Source organism: Zootermopsis nevadensis, unplaced genomic scaffold (genome assembly GCF_977971745.1).
Source record: "Zootermopsis nevadensis isolate Lab colony 2312 unplaced genomic scaffold, Znev_1.0 Znev_ptg000002l, whole genome shotgun sequence".
Taxonomy (NCBI): Eukaryota; Metazoa; Arthropoda; class Insecta; order Blattodea; family Termopsidae; genus Zootermopsis; species Zootermopsis nevadensis.
In genome coordinates, this window is record NW_028259134.1 from 8,582,055 (window position 1) to 8,603,270 (window position 21,216).

The 21,216-nt window shown below is 34.3% G+C and overlaps 1 protein-coding gene across 5 annotated transcripts in view; it reads left to right on the plus strand.

Moving 5' to 3' along the window:
• sky (GTPase-activating protein skywalker) overlaps window positions 1-21,216 on the plus strand; it is a 46,578-nt gene that overhangs the window by 5,711 nt on the left and 19,651 nt on the right. For 4 of the 5 annotated variants that reach the window (XM_022072282.2, XM_022072285.2, XM_022072283.2 and 1 more), the window contains exons 3-8: window positions 647-835; window positions 11,768-11,889; window positions 13,580-13,687; window positions 14,478-14,651; window positions 17,003-17,221; window positions 20,773-20,859. In XM_022072282.2, the coding sequence (XP_021927974.1) occupies window positions 647-835; window positions 11,768-11,889; window positions 13,580-13,687; window positions 14,478-14,651; window positions 17,003-17,221; window positions 20,773-20,859 (899 nt within the window). The remainder of the gene's footprint in view (window positions 1-646; window positions 836-11,767; window positions 11,890-13,579; window positions 13,688-14,477; window positions 14,652-17,002; window positions 17,222-20,772; window positions 20,860-21,216) is intronic. The other variant, XM_022072286.2, reaches the window with a different exon arrangement.

Genomic DNA, 21,216 nt, shown 5'->3' on the forward strand with positions numbered 1-21,216 from the left:
TGCAGATACAATTCTACTATTGCAAGGCTAACCATGCTGTATATTTATAAATTATATTTCGTTTTATTTCACTAAATATTCATCTTTTGAGACTTAGGATGATTAATTCATAATTAATTGGAAAGGATGTGGAAGGAAGCGGTTGTGGCTGGATTTAAAGTACTATTCTAGCAGGACATTACACGTGTGGTTGGGGTTGCCAACCATCAGGCTTCATTTTAAAATAAAGTTAATGAAATTTGTATTTTGTATCATGTACCAATTTTTTACATGCAGTAAGCCATTTTTGAGAAATTTTGTAAAGCTACGTTTTGGATTCATATAAAGTAGGAGTTGTAATTGACTAGTATACATCAAAATTAAATTTGCTTCACAACTCTCAGTGTGACTACTGATGTGTCCATATTATGAATTTTGTGTAGAAAATGCATAAAACCAAAAATTCAGAAAGTCTGTCTTAGTTTGTATATGTTTGGAAATTACGCAAGCATTTCCAGCACATGACAGATTGATGAAGGTCAAGGGACTTTCGTTCTGCTGAGTCTGCAGTGGACTGGAACTGGAATTTAATGTGTAAAATGTAACCTGGAGGTTACAGGAGAAAGCAGAGTTATCTTGTAGTAAATTGTTTGTAATTATGTTGCAGAACTTCCTGACAAACCTATTCTCCTGCCACAATTTGTGGAGAGTGGGCACTGTATTGGATACCATTTGACCCGGAAAGGTAGAATTGTTGCTGACAGAGTAGTGTGTGTGCTTGGATATGCTCACCCTGAAATCACATATAGTCCAGCGATGTACCCAGTTACATCCATCCTCCTTCATTACATGACAGGTAGGCTTTAATTGTGTTATAACAAGATGAAGATGAGAGGTTGGTACAATGCACACTTCTCTTTTTTGGAGGAGATAAATTTATTTGTGGTTCATTTAATGATACTTTTTCAGCAACTCAGACTATGTAGCATCAAATGAGAGGATGTTAGTTAATATGGAATTGGAAAGGATGTGGAAGGAAGCAGTTGTGGCATAATTTAAGGTACTATCCTGGCAGTTGCCTGAAGGGACTGAGGAAAACCATAAAAAACTCAGTCAGGATAGCTGGTCTCTGGGCCAAGATTTGAACCCAAGACCTCCCGAATACTAAATGGGAGTGTTAACCGCTCGACCGTGACGTTCGGTGAAGGAGATATGGTTCAGTAATATGTTGACATGCATTACTGCTTTACACTCTTGTAACTAAAAATCTGTACTTCAAGTCTGCATAATGAACAAAACAACTTTGCTTTTATAGGATATTTCCATTTTGTGTGTTGTACTCTTCTGTTTTTTTGAGTCTGTTCCAACTCTTCAGTTAACATGCAAGTGCTATCAGCTTTAAAGAAGAAATAGAGTATAGCTAGAATAGCACAGACAACCAGTAGTCATATGCCTGTCTGTTACTTCCCAGCCTTATATTTTTGTAGGGAATTTAAAATTGCTACATTTTTCTATAGGAAATTTGCAGGATTTTCCTTCTGATTATATTGGGTACTGGTATGAATGGCCGTGGATCATCTGTACAGGAAGAAATCATTTGGCGGAGTGAGAGAATTGGATTTGTTTTGCAGACTAGTAAATGATTTACTTTTATCTTTATAAATTATCTCATTGTTTTCCTATCTGCTGTCGACAGTGCTTGATTTCAGTTGCTGATATAGAACCTTTCAGTTGACTTAAGGTTTTCCAGAGATGGGGATTATTTCCTTCTAGTGGGCCCAACAGAGTAGGTTTTATCACCTGAAGACAGGAGCAGAACCAACCCCCCAAAACATAATGGCTTCATTTTTATACATTGAATGATGGATTTAGTTAAAAAAAAGAATGACTATTGAATGTAAGGATTATTGTTTTTCTCTCTGTAAATGTGAAATATACACGGATTTAGTTTTTTGGATTTGATTGGCTGAAACCGTAACTTTAGCATCTTTTTGAAAATGAGGAAAATAATTATTATCTTTGAGACCATCAGAAAATGTAAGAGGAAATAAATAACATTCCATTCAGAATTAACAATATCTATAAATGTATTGGGTTTATAATTCTTGCACCCACAACCAATAACCAGCACCTGATACGCACTCCTCTTGGGATTAAAACTTGGGACATTATAAATCATTAAGCAGCATTTAGTTACAGGTTTCATGTTTTGTTAAAATATTATGAATAACACCTTCTAAAAATGTCAGTGACTTGCATAGTTCTTACATAAACTAAGTCCATAAAGAAAAGGGTGCTGTTGTCTGACTAGGCAGTTTTTGCTTGTTTGAAAATATTTAAAATACTATTGACTAGTTGACAATGGAAACTCCATTATAAGGTAAGTTGCAATTACTTTGAACATAACAAAGTTTTGTTGTTCTGACAGAGAAACAGATGTACTTTTTATTTTCAGAAAAATAATGCCACTTATTTTAGCCATACTTTCAAGTTAAAAGCATCTTTATTAGTGATAAGCAATGCTTTCTGTTCTGTGTCATCTTTGTCAGTAATTAAACAATTAATCTTGAGATTTAGTTAATGTCCACCTCCACATTAGAAATTATTTTAAAAAAATGCAGTTCATATAAATTTATGTATTTTCTCTATCTGCGTTTTGAAAGTGTTCATATAATTAGGTTTCACTTTATTTCCATCGACAGAATAGTCATGAAAATTCTTTCACTTTTCATCTAATTCTTATTTCTACATATATTGAATTAAGATTTAGATTTGTATGTACATCCAACAGAATAATATGTTTTATTAGTGTTAAATTTACCGGATTATGTAAAGATGTGTAATTAAGATCATACTTCTTTTCTAATGTGTGAAATAAAGACAAGACTATTCAGTAGCTGACGAATGTTTACTGTTCAAAAATATATATATATGTAATTAAAGAAAATTCTTTTAAACAGAAGTATCCATAGTAAGCAGAGTAAATTAAACCATTTCTTATGTGCAAGCTTCATGTTTCGTTGCTAATTTAAATTTATATTAACATGTGGTAACTGAATTTTACTGCAGTGTGGGCAGTATAAAGAAAATTTAATCATCCATGAAGTAATATAGTGCCATCCGAGATTGTGTTTCTGCAAGCTTTATTTGTGCTGGTATGGGTGTGTAGTGTATGATGTGTTAGATGAAAGCATGTTGTCTGGTAGGTGTAGCATTGTGTTTATTAGTTTCTGGAGTGGAAAGAAAAAATATGGTAACTGATGCCTCAGAACGGAGGAGGCATATTCAATTCGGCATGTGGTGAAGTTTTTGAAATCAGAAGTAGAGGAACATGATACAAGATTCTGAGACTTTAAATATTTTAGGTACACATTTTGTGATGACATGAGAAGTGAGCACCGTTATATGATTGTTAACAATGAAGAGAAACCCCCACTTATCCTTAATGTATTGTTTTATACAATTAAAGTAGTTAACATTTGTTTTAGTATCTTACATGCACATACTTATCTGTATGCTAATTTTATATATTGTGGTATTAACTAAACAAATTTAAACAACTTGTGAAAATCATTTAATGAGCAATAGCTTTCATGAAGCAAGAAATACTTGTAGTACATAAAGATTAAGTTTCAATATCAAATATATTAATAAAGTAACAGTTCCACTTCATTCCCTTTCCTTCATTATAAATTATTCACACCCACAGCTTGAGCATTAGTCATATAAAGTGAAAGTACATGCAGTGCCTATTCAACTGCTTACCAGCTTAAACAATGTATCTGCCTTTAATTATTTATGTCATTATTCATATCTGTGTTTGTTTTCAGTGTTAGTTTTCCCCCTGGACCGTGTCGCCCCATGGACAGATCTGTTTGTGTGAAGGGCATCTTGTCCCTCTTCCTGTAAGATTGTCCATGATTTTATTATTTGATAATGCTCTTAGTTGTTTTATTTTCTGTATGTCAGGTAATGACATAACATGTCATTTGTTGAGTGACACAGGGAACATGTTGAAGGGCTTAGTTTTAGGACAAAATGCTCAAAGTGTAGTGTGCTTTACAGTGCTGATGCCTAATTTAAAAGTGTTAACTTAAAAATCTAAATTTATTTTACAAAAAATGCATGTCATAAAATGGTGGTGCATTGCTTCCAAACTCACATGTAGTCAGTAAAATTTAAGTTTGGGAAAATTTTTGCTATTAAACATATGTTTTCACCAAACTGTTGCAATTTTATATGGCTCTTTGTGAGAATCATGTAAAATTAGTAATTGCATGTCCTGTAACCAAGACATTCAGCTGTAGTTACAATGTGCTTTTTTGTGTTCCTGTAATTTATCAACTCTGAATATAATATATACAGTAGACATCCAATTATCCTGGGGCAGATAAACTGGGGTCTTTCTGGTTTAAATGAATATTAAAAAGTAATTCAGAAAATCTGTTGTAAAAGTTAGAACTTTTGGAAAGAAAGGAATAAATACAAAAAAGACCTTCAACTCTAAAGGGTTCTGACAATGGTGGATTACACTTAAAATTATTCATTGTCTGGACCTTTTTGTGTTGTCATTGACATTATTTAACATAAATAAATTGTTGTCAAAGCCTGATGTTTATGACGATAGAACGTTGTTACTATCCATTGAAATCTTTTTTTAAAAAATAATGTGTGCTGTATTAAATTTTATATAAGATTCTTTCCGTTATTAGTAAGTATTTAAACATTTAAGTAGCGTATGTCTGCAAATAAACTTATGTATTTGTTACATTTGCATGTTTTTCTTTTGTTTTTGCGGATTATCTGGAGATTCATTTATCTGGGAAAATATATTTCCCAACCAACCTGGATAATCAGGAGTCTACTGTTTTCCACTGAAACCTCCTTTTCCAGTGATTGTAGAAGTTAATGCTCATTATTGTGCTTAATTTTCCTCCAAAACCTCAATGAACATTGACCATCTCTTGTTAACTAGACATGTAGTAACATTACTAAGTATGTATAATTTGGGGTGTAAAAATAAACTTGCTAATATGGTCTAATTGTCTGAGCATTGGTGATGGAGAGTTCTAGACCTTTAGTGTGAACATGTTGATGTGATGTTTACTCTTTGAATTACTCTCTTGTAGGTGGATATAAGTATACAGATACTTGACCTTGAATTATTTCCATTGCTGTCTATAAATACTGAAAGCTGTTCCAATCTTTCAGTAATGTCAGAAGTGCCTGCATGTTTTGCAAACAGAATTGTAACCGCATTGATCACAATATAAAAGTACACACTTATGAGTCTGATTTGTTCACATGTAAAGCACTGACTCAATTAATCATGTCTGTCTTGTGAATCCATGATTTTTAGGGATAAAGATATGTTTGTACATGAGAACAGGTTAATTTATTTTAAACTTTGAATCTATATGTTTTATATGTCACAATAGATTTAAGCATACTGTAAGACCCCAATTATCCAGGCCAATAATGGGGAGAGAGTACATGAATAATCGGAAAACATGAATAATCCAAAATATTTTGTATTTGCATGTTTTTGATTTGCAGCATAGACAATGTGTGTCTGTTATGTGCTAGAAGCTCAGTTCACATGCATCGCTCTGTAGTCATTCTTCAACATTACCTTTGTCAGTGTTTTAAAAATTTCTCATAGCAAACACCATATCAAGAATTTTGGACTTCCTGATTCCTTTTTAGGAAAAGTTTGCAAATATTGTCCTTTCTGATCTAAAAGATGTTTCCTTCATGATTGAACCAGTATTACTTAGTATTAGATTCATGGAAGACCATGCTCAAGATATGACATATAAAGCATCCAGTGTTGTCAGTTTCTTCTATAATGGTATTATGTTGTCTTCATCAGCAAGGGTTTTGAGGTCAGCTCGGTAGCATCAGTTCATGTTTACAATCAATCCCTGTCCCATAATCTTTGGCTAATTCTGTCATTGATTCCCCGGTCTCAAATTTTTTCTTTTAATTCAAACTTTTGTTTTATATTCAGTGCATCTTCTTACAATTTTCAGTCATCTTACTTAGATCCACAACAGTTAACCATGATTTTTAACTAACTGATCCACAGTACAGCATAACAGAATTGATTGTGAGACACAAATATTTGAAAAAGACCAAGTGCACCTGTAGCATACCCATCCTCCATCACCATGTCCACTGGAACAAATCTGCCCTACCCCGCCATTGATACAGACTGTAAAACATTAAGAAACGAAGGTACTCTGGCCATATCTTCTGCAGAAATCCCCCCCCCCCCTCCAAACCAGACAGAATGGTGTCAAAACCTAATTCATACACATCTGCATTTATGTAAAAAGGAACCACGCACACCTAATTCACACACTGATAATTGGGAGTTTACTATATTTGAGGATTCTGAATTTTGTCATGATGTTTTTTTTTAGAATCAGTTTGACTCCAAATGCCCTCCTCTCTATCTACACTGCATATAAAACAGTTTGAAAAATGCATATGTTGTGTTGTAACAAAGTGTAAAATCAAGGGAAACCAAATTATATGATTATGAATTATCTATGTTGGTGTTTGAGGGCATATGTAAGGTTGGTTTGTATTTGTATCTGGGTCCAAACTCTTGTCTCTAGAGGCTACCATATTTTATAAAAACTTTGCTTTATACCAAAATGGTGGCTGTACTGGCTTATACCTATGGAGCTTTATTAATTTTAGTTTCCTCTGAGATTTTGTACGGTGTTAAATCTGTAAAAGTAATGGGCTATACCCACATAAGTTTTTTAAAGAAGTATCCAGAAAGTAAATTGCTGGTTTTCAACTCACTATAATGTGCTTTTGCTATGTAGACCTTGTTAACAACATTGCAATGGGGTCCCAGTGTAAGTGACTTTTCTTAACCTCATTTATGTTTGAAATGGAATGTAACTTGATAACCATGTGCAATATGGTATAAGGCTTCCTATTTACTTGGTTTGTGTTTGTACGAACTGTTATTTATCTGAAAATGTGTGAAAATTCTGACATGATGGGATCAATTTACAACTTTGGCTTGGATGAAATATAATTAATGAATTAAATGCTGAAAGGCATGCAACGTTTTAGCAAACATTGCACATACCATCTTTAGGGTGAACTACAGAAGACAAGATGCACAATAAATGAAAAACATGGATGATACAAAATATTTTGTTTGGTGCATTCACTAAACGGCATACATTAGTTCACAATTTTTACACAACTGATGCATATTTTGAGTAATAGTGTGTAGTGGTTGCTTATTTTTGCAGATTGTTTAGACTCCTGCTCATAGCTGTACAAATTTTCTTGCCAGCTGTAATGTCAGTTTCAAACACACACTGACTCATGTAGTTTAGTAAAATATCATCAGGCTTTAGTGCCATGCTACTGTGACTGATGCACTCATTGCTTTGTCCTTCTTTGTTACTGTCATCCTCACCCATTTTTTATCCCTTTTGTTTTGTAGCAGCATTGACAGTGTCCATGCCTGTCATGCTGGAAGCCCAGATTACAAACATCTCTTTGCAACCATTCTTCAGCATTATCTCTATCGACATTGTCAAAATATTTCGTATAACACCATATCCAGAATTTTGGACTTGCTTATTTCTTTGTTAGGAAAAACTTGCATGTCATTTTTTAGATCTGGAAGAAGTTTCCCTCCTAGATTGAATTAGTGTTACTGGATTCACAGAAGACGATGCCCAAGATATGCATAGTATCCAACATTTCCATTTTTTCATAATATTGTGCTAACATCTTTATCAGCAAGAGTTGAGAGAAGGTCAGCTCAGTAGCATAATTTTATGGACTCAGTCACTCTTAGACCATGAGCTGAGTAATAGCTGTGATATTTGGGAGGGGGGGCAAAAACTTTACAGTGATTAGACTCATTAGAAGTCATTATGCTCTCTCTTAGATGAAAAGGGACATAATCTCGCAGAAGGACTGCTCTATGTGGTAAACATCTCCCTTTCAGGAAAGCTCAAAATTCTGGAACAAAATGCTTGTGGAACCAGTTTTCAAAAGTCATGCTATCCATCCATGCTCCTTTGTGGTTGTAATAATGAACAGAAATGCAGTTTGCTTTGGTCGCCTTGTGTAATCATGGTTTTTTGGCTTTTCCTATCACTAGATGTTTTAATTTGTGATTTATGAATGCTTTCCCACAAGGCATTCATTACATGATTTCTGCCTGAAGCACACTTCTTTCTTTCAAATGTATGGGTTCTTGTTGGTAAGCCTTTCCAGTACCAAACACCAGTAACATTCCTTCTTTCTACCATGATTATCATTACAGCAAACCTCTACACCCCACTGCTGATACTGACTGTAAAGCGCCAAAAAGAAAAAAGAAAAAGTATTGTTTGACCATATCTTATGTAGGCTCTCCCAAAACTACCCTGCCCCCTTTTGAAATGGACAGTATAGTGCAGAAAGAGGTTTAATTCTAGTTCACACATGTCCACATTTGTAAGATTTGAGGTTTTCACAGTGGTAAGTATGAAGATTTCTGTCTTCTGGGTTGTTGCACTGTGTAGTCTGGTTGATGTTAACCAACGTTTCAGAGGTCATACTACCTCCGTCATCAGGGCGATGATGATGATGATGGAGGCAGTATGACCTCTGAAACGTTGGTTAACATCAACCAGACTACACAGTGCAACAACCCAGAAGACAGAAATCGTCATGTCCACATTTATCTACAAAATTTTTATGTGGAGTCATCCTTGGATAATCTGCAAAATGGATTATCCAAATATGAATAATCATGTGTTTATTGTACTATAAGATAGCATAAGTTTGCATCCGTGATTGTATTGGTCTTGCAGTAACTATAAGTATCTTAAATTAATAATGTATTGTCAAAAATGCTTCAAGGAAATTTGCAGTTATGATGGTTCTTAGTTCAGAGTGGGCTGTGAGTGGATGAGCAGTTGACTGCGTGACACAGGAATATTGTGCAGTTGCTGACTGTGATGAAGAATAATAGCAGTGTAGTTGTGAAAAGTTAAATAATGATAACTAGTGTGAAGGTTGTCTGTTATCAAGACTCATTTATAAAGCAACAGAACATTTATCAAGGAAATTATTAATTGTAATAGTGTTTGAAATAAACCATCTTCCATTTTAAAGAACCCACCATGTAATCACTGATAATCCAATTCAAGGTATTTTTGTAATATATATTCAAGATTTGTTTCGCATTATGTAAGCAGATATGATACAGCTATCAAAGGGTAAACAAGCAGGTTACTAGATTAAAGGAGTTCAATTTTAAACGGATATACTACACAAGGTTAAAAATATTGAGATTACACCTACAGATATGTGAGTATGAAATACATTTTAATTGCCCCACTACTAGATTTTTTCATTAATAAGTGGATGTGAGCAGAGACTGCATTTGGAAAACCCAAAATAATTTTAACACTGATGGTTTCAAAGCAATGCAAACCTAGTAGTAAGCAGTTGACATAAATTGTTAAGTTGAAAGAAGTCATGAAATGTTTCTGATTAAATGTGTGAGTAATTATACATTAGTGTAATTATCTGATTCATATTATTCGTTTCTTTTTTATTCAAATGTTCTTTGTTAACCCTTTGAAGCCCAGTGGTAACTATATGCACCACCTCCTTTAATAGTCTGTAAGACTGCGTTTTGCCCGAATAGTGTATTTAAGGGTTTCATATGGTTCTCGGAATAGACAGTAGTTATTTTTCTAAAGAGCATGAACTAATTTACTTTTGTAATGCAGACATGTTTTCTTTGAGGTAGGGCTTGTTTATAAATTTTATGTAAATGATGTTTATGCTCGAAGGGTTATACAGCCCAACGTTCAATTTGTGATAGACTTTTATTAGTACCATACCATTGTGAATGTAGGATTGAATATTGAGCCGCAGGTAATAATACTTCACATATAAAATGAGTACGAAATGTGTTACATTAAACACCAGTACCTGTATGGTTGAATTTCTGTGTGCTTAGATTATTCTTGAACAGTTTATAAGCTTCTGCTGTATTGTAAGTAGCTTTGTTTTGTATCATGTCACTGCTTTGCCTGCTTTATTTTTATTCTCTACTCTTTGCTTTTTTCTTTCCTCTCCTGTATTCTGTGAAAACTAATGCTTTTGTGGCCTGTGTTGTGTGTTATATCTTGTTATGGCTAGAATTTTGTGCATACACAACAAAGGACTAATTTTAACTTACTGCATGTTTATTATTGATTTTTTATGAATTGATGTGAACTGTGTATGTTGAAGCAAATTCCCAATTATGAGCAAGAACAAATGTAGGCTTGCTTTGCTCCTCAGCCTGCTTGGTTTTCACAATATGGAAAACAATGTCTGAGGGCACTTTTTCTAGTTCATACTTTTGTAAAGTATGTGGAGTGTGGTAAATAAATTTGTTACAATGAATTAATATAAAGTCAGTTACAAAATTTTAGTACAAGGATTGTAGCCTCACTGTTTGAAATGCTGTTAAAGTCTGTGTGAGAATTTGATACTCAGGTATCCAATATGTATGGTTTATTGAATTAAAAGTTCAAATTTTGTGTAACTGGAATGTGTATCCCATTGTTGTCATGGCTTAGGCAGAATATTGTGGGTACATGTGCATGTTTCTTCTAAAACTTGTTTTCTTTAAACTATATTTGTAAATACATACAATTTGTACAGTTTATTGTTAAGTGGTGTTCATAACAGATTGTTTACATATTTCTCTGAATATTATACCAATTATTTGTTGAAAATTTTTCATTGTTTAATGTAATGATTTTTATTTGTCTCTACTCCTGTCTGTAGATGATTGTTGTTGTACTGACAGACTTGTATTACACTTAATCTTAATTTTGATGACAAGGACTTTTCGAATATCGGGTTAGTATCCTAACAATTAGACAAATGGGGATCATTATTCAGAAGGTCTCGGTTCAATCCCAGCCATTAAAAATAAAAGTAATAAATTTTTTCCAATCGGTTACTTGAAGATGGGAATGTTGTATCAAATATACTACTTCAGACAATGGAAAAAGTACAATAAAGTGTTAGTTTAGTGAATCAATGATTGTCATAGATTTTCAGAGTATCTCTCTGAATAGCAAAGCCCACCAAATCAGGTTTATAGGTGTCGGTGGAATGGCCAGTACCTCACTGCACAGCACTGTGTTTCTGAACGTTGCTGTTGAAGTAGCACTCTGAATTGGTTGAATGACTTGGATGGTTAAATTTGCAGATGTATTGAATTTTTAAAGTGGCCAGTTATTACATAAATTGCCTTAGCATTTTGAATTTTGGTCTTAAAACTGTTCCTTTCATTTTGGATTTGTCCCATTTTATAAAGATACTTGCTGCATTTTCAGTTTGATCTACTTGTATATGTTTATTTTTATTTGGAGTGGGAATAGTCAAAATGGACATTCAGCTTAGTACAGAATTGTTTATTTAGTTTATTTAAAATAATAATTAATTGCATCATGTAATTTCTTCTCAGAAGTAATGTTTCTAATGTTTTGTGTTTTAAAATGTTAATGTGCAGCACATTATAATGGTGTTGTGGTTGAAGTAATGTAGATTAAGTTTTGAGGCGTGGAATTGTGTTCAGGTTATGGTTTTATGGATTATTGCACCATGTAGTTTTGTGTTTGTATATCAACGTTTCATAGGAATGTGTTGCCTATGAAATGGTACTACACAAACACATAGTCAAAACTATATGGTGCAACAACCTAGAAGACCACAGTTTATACAGGCTAGTTTCATTTTATTTTAGAGGAAGAATGCTATAACTGCATGGCAAGCCTTATAGCTGCCAAAGATAAGATGTTCACCCAGACGAAGCAGCTGTATGAAGTAACTTGGAGAACAGTAATGCAGATCACCAAGAAGCATGTGGTAAATATATGATTATATTTATTTAGATGTAACACTTTTAACATTAAATGTTTCGTTTTGTATAGTTTTTATACATTAACCAGTAGATAAGTTTACAAGTACCAGAACAACGTAAAAATCACACATGACTAAAGTACATCATACTTCCGTCAAACCTCTTTTGCCACCATGTTGTCTTGCATTCCACAGACAATTACAGATTTCTGCATTATGAGAGGCACTGACATTGCTCCCATCTCTGAAGTTTGCACTGTTCATTTCTTGGTGTGTTGAGGAAATTAGAAAGAACAAACATGACTACCATGGTATTTATTACCACAGTTCTTCATTGAAATTTACATCTGTATAAGTCATTCTAGAGCAAAGCCTTTACCCTAACCTCACATAAGAACATTTGTATTTGTGGCCACTCTTTACCTATTTTGTCTTGTATAACTTTCATCATTTGATCTTTTCACTGTCCTTTATCTCTCTAATTGCCATTTATTTTGCAACTTCATTTATGAAACTATCAATGGAATCATTGTCATCCATATGTGACACCCATACCTTGACTTAATCAACTATTCTTGTACTGTTTCTGGTTTCAGAACTTGCCTTATGTTATGGTTTTGTATATTATTCCATTTTGTTCATTTCGTACTCTGTGCAAGTTTCATTTATACTGAAGATTTCTGTCTTCTGGGTTGTTGCGCTGTGTAGTCTGGTCGATGTTAACCAACGTTTCAGAGGTCATACTAACTCCGTCATCAGGGCGATGAATATTCATCAACATACTCACCGCTGTGAAGACCTCAAATATTCATTTCTACTGCTTGTAATCCTTACATGTCTTAATCTTTCTGCTGCATATTTGAAAATGTTCCAAAATCTAACCCTGCAGCCTTATGGAAGCAAACATCTGGTTGTATGACAAGATGAAGTAAAGCAAGAAATTAGCTGGGCCTGTCAGGAACTCTGAAAAAGATGGCTAAAGGGGCTTTGATGAAGTGGTGATGACCTCAGCAAGCAAACACTGTACATGAAATTGTTTTTAAGAATAAACATGCTGTGTGATGTCATGAAATTATGATGATGGCCTCAACCTTTATTTATATATTTATTGTATCACCGCTTTAATACTGCCATAAATTCTTATATACAAAGACTGTGATAACCAAAATTTCACAAACACGATTTATGTTTTAACTGTTGAAAGATTAGCCTTTTAATTCAGACTGTCATCAGGAAAAGTTAAAAAGGCTGTAATCACAAATGTACATTAATTTAGAATTACAAATTATAATTCATAATAGAATAATTCTGTTTTCAGAACTGATAACATAGATTAACCATGACCCTTGAAATTGGTATTATTGATCAGTCCCTCTAACCATGAATATACAAATGAAACCAATTACAAATGGATTCATCCTACAGTTAAGAGGTCTTGGTGCTGTGAGCAGTAGCTCAGTGTGCAGCACAATCATCTCACGATATCACTATTGACTGCTTAATTGTGGCAATTTCAATAGTATTCTGAAATAACCTTTGTCAACTCTAGGATTTTCAATAAATATTTTCACATTTGGTATTATATTCTTGTATGATGAATTTATAAAGTTTTGTTTGAAACTAATTATATTTTCTTATGAATTGGACATTATTTGTTTTTATCATGATCAACAAAAGATGGTTGATTTCATTTCAGAAATCAGCTGCAGTACATGTGGCACGACATTGCCCCAGTACTCGCACTGAACGCATATTCATGGACTGGCTGTGGTGGATCCTACAGGGACTGCCCTTTACTCATTTGGTAAGCTTTTGGAATGTTATTTTTACATACATGCTCCTGGTTACAATTGTAGTATTTTCGTTGCAAAGGCCTTGTTCTAAAACACGAAGACAGAAAGTAACTAAATTCAGGGGTTCATTACCTTCTGCCTTTGTTTCTTTTTGGATTAAGAAACAGGATTTCTTTCTCTTTTTTCATTAAATTTTTATTGCCATATTACTTGTGAAAGAAAATTGCTACTGTTTAAATTGCATATGTTTACTGAATTACGTAGTGTACAGAACTGAGAGTGTTGCTGAACATAGCAACATGAGGAATTGTGCTTAACCTAATGACAACTGCAATGTGTGTTTTAGTGAAAATATTTTACCAACACACATGTGGTCCAGGAACAGTGAGAATTTTTCATAAAATTACATTGCAAGAAGCCTGAAGCAGATCAGCAATGAACAGATTGCTTAACAAACCCTACTGTTATTTCTGCCCTCTAGGGCCCAAATATATTCTTCAGCACCCAGTTCTCATACAACTTCAGTCTATGTGGGAGACCAAGTTTCACATCCATAGAAAACAGAAAACAACTATAATTATGTATAACAGCTCTGTATACAGCCATAAATTACTGATATCTATGGATAAATGAGTGAACTAGAGGTTTTCATAATTTATATGGCATTAAATCAGTTTACAACACTTCATTTGGCTGGACCAAGATTCACAAAATAGACAACTGACTTCTTGCTTTACATATAATGACACTATTGTAATGTAGTTAATTTGTTCTTGAAATTTTAACTTGTATTTAAAACAGGTTCGGGTGATGGACTGTTTCTTCAATGAAGGAATAAAGGTTCTTTATCGTGTTGCCATGGCTATATTGTTGCTGTTCTACAAGCACTCAGCACCTCAACATTCTGAGTGGATGAATGACATTTTAACAAGTGGAATTGACTCTGCTCTCACCAAGTTCTGCAAACAAATCCCGGTAAAGTATAAATCCCCTTTAACATAGGATAAATGTAGCCATGTTCATTAAGTAGTGTAAATTTATGTGCAGTTTATATATATATATATATATATATATATATATATATATATATATATATATATATATATATATATATATATATAGGGTGCGGCAGTGGAATGTGACGGTTTTCAGAGTGCAGCTGCAGCTAACAGTATTGAGTGTTTGGGGAAGTGTGTGTGGCTACGTGACCGCCAAGGGATACAGTTTCTTCTGCCAGTGTAGTGAGAGACAGTATGGCTAACTGGCCAGTGGCGGAATGCTTATTCGCGGTAACAGCATTTATTGAATGCAAATCAGTAATCCAGGTCCAGAGAAGATTTAGGCGTGCATTCCTACCCATAACATTATTTTGAGGTGGGTGGAAAACTTCAGTAACACCGGCAGTGTTTGTGATCGTTTTGCTGGTAGTGCACAAACAGTCCGCACACCAGAGAATATTGCGAAGGTTAGGGAAGCAGTGCAGCAGAATCCAACTTGCTCTGCTAGGCATCGGTCAGCTGCATTACACCTATTGGACAGGAGTGTTCACCGTATTCTGCATGAGGACCTCAGATTTCATCTCTACAAAATTAAATTTGTGCAGAGTGCACACAGCTTGTGAATCGATGAACTGTTTGCGAGCCATGTTTTCCAGACACATCATTTCCCGATTTGGAGACGTCTCCTGGCTGCCTAGGTCCCCTGATCTAACGGCTGCCGATTACTTCCTACGGGGATATTTGAAGTCTAGAGTGTATGTTAACAAACCACACACCATCATGGAGTTGAAACAATGCATCACCGAATAAATTCGAGCAATTGATGCTGCTTTATTGTGACGAGTTATGGGCAATTTCCGGTCTAGATTACAAGAATGTATTCGTTGTCATGGAGGCCACTTGACAAATGTTATTATTAAGAAATAAGCAGAGATTAATAAATTGCATTGTGTGTTTTATTTTAATTCAACCCGAGTTTGCCACAATAGCGCTCTGAAAACCGTCACATTCCACTGCCACGCTCTGTATAAGTGTAAATACTGTTTCTTCCTTGTTGTTATGAATACTTGAGAGCATGTATTGCCATTTGTCAAGTCAGTATTGGACCATGAAGTACCTTAGAAATCCAGACTGTCTTTGTGTGATTCACAGTGTTGGGCATTTAAAAAACTTAATTATATTTGAATAGAACAGATATTTCTCTAGCTTTCCTTTGGAATGTTATGGACATGACATAACACACCATAATAAACATTATGGGTCAAAAGAACTGATACATTTCTAATGTGACATGTTGAAATTCATTGCTAAGTTTTGCAAGTTGTTGCAAAACTATACTTCTACATATTTTATTGTTTATATTCAAAATCAAATAGAGGGTACAGGGGCCATGTTGCTGGTTTTGTGGTTAGATCACTTATCATCTATGCCAAACCAAGCAGGATTTGTAGAGAAAAAAACAACAAAATACCAGGTTTCTCGGGGTTTGCATTTACCAAATTTGTGGAATAGTGATTTGTGTCCTAAATAATTGTTTCCATTACAGAGAGATGTTTAAAGGTTTCTGAAGCATAGGTCACGTGATTTAGAGGCCCACGGTTAACAGAGAATATTTTATTTGCATCATACAAATTGTAAAGTGTTTCCTACTGTCTTGGGCATTTCAATTGCAAATTGCCCACTGCCTCATCAGCGTCACTCACTCCACTTCACTATCTGATGATTTTTCAATCACAACATTATTTTCATCTTTATCACTATCTAATTCACTGTCATATCACAAATTCTAATGTTGTTGTTAATAGGTTCCTATAAAACTTTTTCTATTCCAAATTTAGACCATGTGAAAGGCTTGGATACACCATTTTGCTCACTGATAGATAAGCTTGTAGCTCTGAGTACATTCACAGGTAACCTGCTTGAAAAGTTAAATATTTATCCACAATGTACAGTATAAAATGGCAAATAATGTTGTGAAACATGCTATTTTTATCACTTGGCAGACTAAGTTTACTGGTATGAACTTTCTTTTTTCATGTTACATGCAGTTCAGTAACAGAATGCAAAGGCTTACATTGTGGTCACTATGTATAGTTGCAATTGGCCATTTGGGTAATGAAAATGCAGTGCTGAATCTTTGACATTTTATCTGCTGTTTTCTTTCAGTGACTTACAATATTTATCCTCCATCATTATCTGTTTGTACTTTGTGTAGTAAGAAAGTGTTCTTCCATAGCTGAAATAGCATAATTCTAAAATACACTCGTTAATTTGTAAAATTACCAGATAATGAATCATTAAATTAAAATATCTTCAAACTTTTCATAGGTGACATCTACAAAACTCCTGCGGACAGCATTTGGCATTCGAGCACTAAGTTCAGCATATATCGCAAGAGTTTTTGTTAAAACAAAGATGTTGCTGAAGAGTCGAACTGAATTGAGTTGCTCCCGACAACTTGTGAGATCTCGCTCTAGTGACAACCTTCCTACAAGTCAGTCACAAGTCAATATCCAGATGATGTCCCACACACTTACCATCAGAGAGGTAGGTTAAATGCAGTATGCTAGAATAATGGCCCTTGAAATTTCAGTAGAAAATGTGAATAGTGAACAGTGCAGTAGATATTCATCTTTTACAAATGTATGGAACTGAGCCCAAGTCTCATACATACAGATCTTTTCTTCAGAACAAAGTGATTACTTTCATAACTTTCTGCTAGTAGCACCAAGCTTCAGAAAAAGAAACATTTTCATCATTTTATTAAGATTTATTGTGTGAACAATCATGTAAGGATACAGTCACCATGAATTCTTCAGATTTATAGCTACTTGTATGTGGTACCGTAACTGATTAATTTTTTCATGAAATTCAGTTTTGAAAATCACATTCTTTGTTCAGATTGTTCCACTCAACTTTCATGTTGGATACCAACATTCTTTATCTTCTTTTCTTCTTTTCCATTGCTTTACTAACTTATTGCAACAAGAAAGTATGATTACATAGATTTTAGAATTTTATTCACCTGCTTTGTTCTCTGCTTCTGATATTTAAAAATTTTAAAATATTTTAAAAGCACTTTCATCTTCATCGAGACAATAAACAGGCACTAATGGTCGAGCATTTACTTCATTAACCCCAGATGTCCATGCATTACTGTGTACTGCAAAATCAACTTTAATCTGTAATAATGAAAAATCTTCTCCACTTGCTATGACGCTCAAGTTTATTCTCTGAGCTATAGACACATGTTTGTTTTTGGTTTGCAAAGTGCTAATATCTTGTTTGAAAAATCTGAAATTATACATGGCTGCTACATTGTAATTTTAGTCATTTGTACTTATGTGTGTCGGGCTGGACAACTGGGGTTCGATCCCCGACGGGGGCAGAGGATTTTTCCTCTAGCCTCTGCGTCCAGACCGGCTCTGGGGCCCACCCAGCCTCCTCTACAATTGGTACCGGGGGTCCTTTCCCGGGGGTAAAGCCGGCCGGGGCGTGATGCTGACCACTCACCCCATCTAGTGCCGAGGTCAAGAAAGAGAGGAGCTATACCTCCACTCACCCCAAGCGCCTATATGGCACGTAGCGGGACAATCTTTACTTTTTACTTATGTGTGTACATAATATAGCCAAAACCTTGTAATGAATTCAGATTTTTACCTTAAAATTGCATTAATTTAGGATAGCAGTGAAAAAATGATGCACAAGAAAATGGTTAATATCTGATGATATGAAGTCAGTACGTTTCTGGACTCGATTTACATCTCAGACAAATCACACTGCAAGAACACAGTGTTAAGGAACATGTCCTGACATTGCACTACATATCCAGGCCACTTTACGGCATTATTTCATTGCTTCAGATGTTTGTCGTTAGTGCTTAAAGTCATAGTGATTATTTTGCATGCTAATTTAATGACGTCTGAGAGTACTGATAAAATTGAGTGTGCACTACGTGTTGTAAGAAAACGTGAAAGGCACTTTACCAACATTTATTATAGATACAATGAGATGAAGACAGCCTTTGAGTGATTTGAGTGTTTGAGTTTTTACCAATATGAATTATGACTTGGCTGCTCATTTAATGTCAGAAGACAATGGGATGACTGCTTATGAAAGGGCTGAATGTGTAGAAATTTCTTACTGCTATATTAACAGAAGATTTGGAAATTAGGTGTGTTGCAGTTGCTCGCATAGAATTTGAAAGAAAATCACATGTCTATGGAATCTGACTTAATTGTGCTGAAATCAATTAAACATTTTAATAAGTATTATAATGGGTTGTGAAATGTGGCTGTATTAATATTACCCCAAAAGCTAGGCAGCACTCATAACTAAATTCCTTTCCTTGCTGTAACTTGTAAAAGTATGCTATTTGTTTTCTTTGATCATGTACTTGATTTATTGTCATGACATTTTTTTATTTGGTTTCCATTATATTATTTATTTGGGTTTTTTGTACCATTGACATCATACTTCATTATGATTGTAATATTTTCTTCTGGATGTCCAGGTATGTAACTTTAACATTTTTTTTATACCTCTGCTTTGTTTTCTTTCTTCTTAGTGCCAGGTGGGTTTGTACTTTGTTATAATGGTAATTTTCGTGCTGGATGCATAGGTATGCGAGTTAACGTTGTTCATGTTATAATGCTTAGTTTATTTGTGTCTTACCATTACTAGCAAACTTCACATTTCATCATAATTGTGATTATTTTTGCAATTTAACACTTTTAAATTACATTGATTTATGTGAAAAATTAGCTGTTTTAACTTGTTCATTTTGTTAAGCACATTGCGAACTCCAGTTTTGTGATATTGATCACTAAAATGCATGAAAGAACATGGTATAGTTCCTTTTAAATTCATATTTTAATTGCATGATAAAGGAACTAATCATAATTTCATATGTCAGAATTTCTGTAAATTCAGGGAATTTTGTGATATGAAAAGGTTTACTCTGGTTATAGATAAGGAAAAGGAAGACATTGAGAGAGAGTCTTACAAATTGTGTTTCAGCATCATGTGGTTTGGTTTTAAATTGCATGTAATCACTATAAACAGACAGTCTTATATTTTTTTTTCTTTCCCTCCACAACTGAAATACTAAATCAAATTCAGCTGAAATACTAAATCAGTTTTAGCTCCAAGTAAACCACATTAAAGTGGCGACGTTTTGCATTTTCAGACACCATTTGTCTTTTGACTAAAAATGACTAAATGTTTGTAACATATGAATCTATGTGTAGACTTAAACTCTCCCAATAGATACACTTCTAACTTGACATTTGAATGAAAATTTCTGGTTTCAGATTTTGATATTAAAAGTGTATTCACATTTCGTAGTTCAGTGCCCTTCTTATTTCATATGGTCCTGCATCTCGGGAAGGTCTTTTAATGTAATTACGTTTTGTTTAAGTTTGAAGGTTTCTGGTGGTGGTGCATTATAACATGTGAAACTATTCTTTTGGACTTATCCAACCAAAATTATAAAATAACAGGATTTCAGAAGCTTCATTCTGCAGTTTTCATCAGGTAAGAAATAGAGGAGAGGTAGACAGAAAACCTATCTTTTGGCCCCCTTGTTTAAGCTAGCCTCAGATTGGACCTCTGTATTCTCCCCCCCCCCCCCTTCCAATTCTTACCTGATGATGAAAAAAGAATTCAGCTTTTGATACATTGTGATTTTATGATTTTATAATTTAGAACAGTTTTGAACATGATTACTTTTTATTGATCATTTTCATGAAATGAGGTGCATAGTTTCTTTCTCTTAAAATTATCGATAACGATCAGAGTTCAGTAAAAGGATGTTACATGCTTCGGAGATGTTTCAAGTATTTTCAGGCATTTGATGGTCAGGTGTGAAGGCTAGTTGAACAGTGAACTATATTGTCAGTGTGTGTTATATGTAACAGTTGTATGAATACAGCATTCAAAAGGAGAACTGCTGGTGTGTCAAACTTAATGGGCTTTTATAACATTCTTGAGCATTGCAATACTCTCATTTTCTTCATCTAACAGTCTTGTTGTACTATCTATATTAGAGGTTTACAGGGTGTGTTTGTTGGTTGTGCTCTGTTCTGTGCTGCCTAAAGGGATCTCATTCTCCTGGTGCTCGGGCCCCTTCCATGGGACCTTATCCCATACATATCATCAGGTCTCAAGTGGTAGATCAAGAGGAAGTAAGTAGTTGTGCATGGTAATATCGTGTCTGTAGTTCTGCATGGTGTGGTGTAAAGTATAACGTTTGTGAACTTTTGATATAGTTACAAATGCTGTAACCTCTCCCATTGAAGAGTAAGTATTATCCTTTATTACAAGATACCCATTTCTTCATTTTTAGGCTGCCAAATAGGAGCCAAAACATGTATGTCTTTGTGAATTTTTCCATTATATTTATTGTCTTAAATGTAGTTGTATATACTGAACCTAAAAACAGATTACAATAGAAATTAAACCGAATGTCACATGTCATTGGTTGGCACTCTTGCTTCATATTTGGGTGGTTACATTGTGAAATATCTGTCTGGAAATCAGTT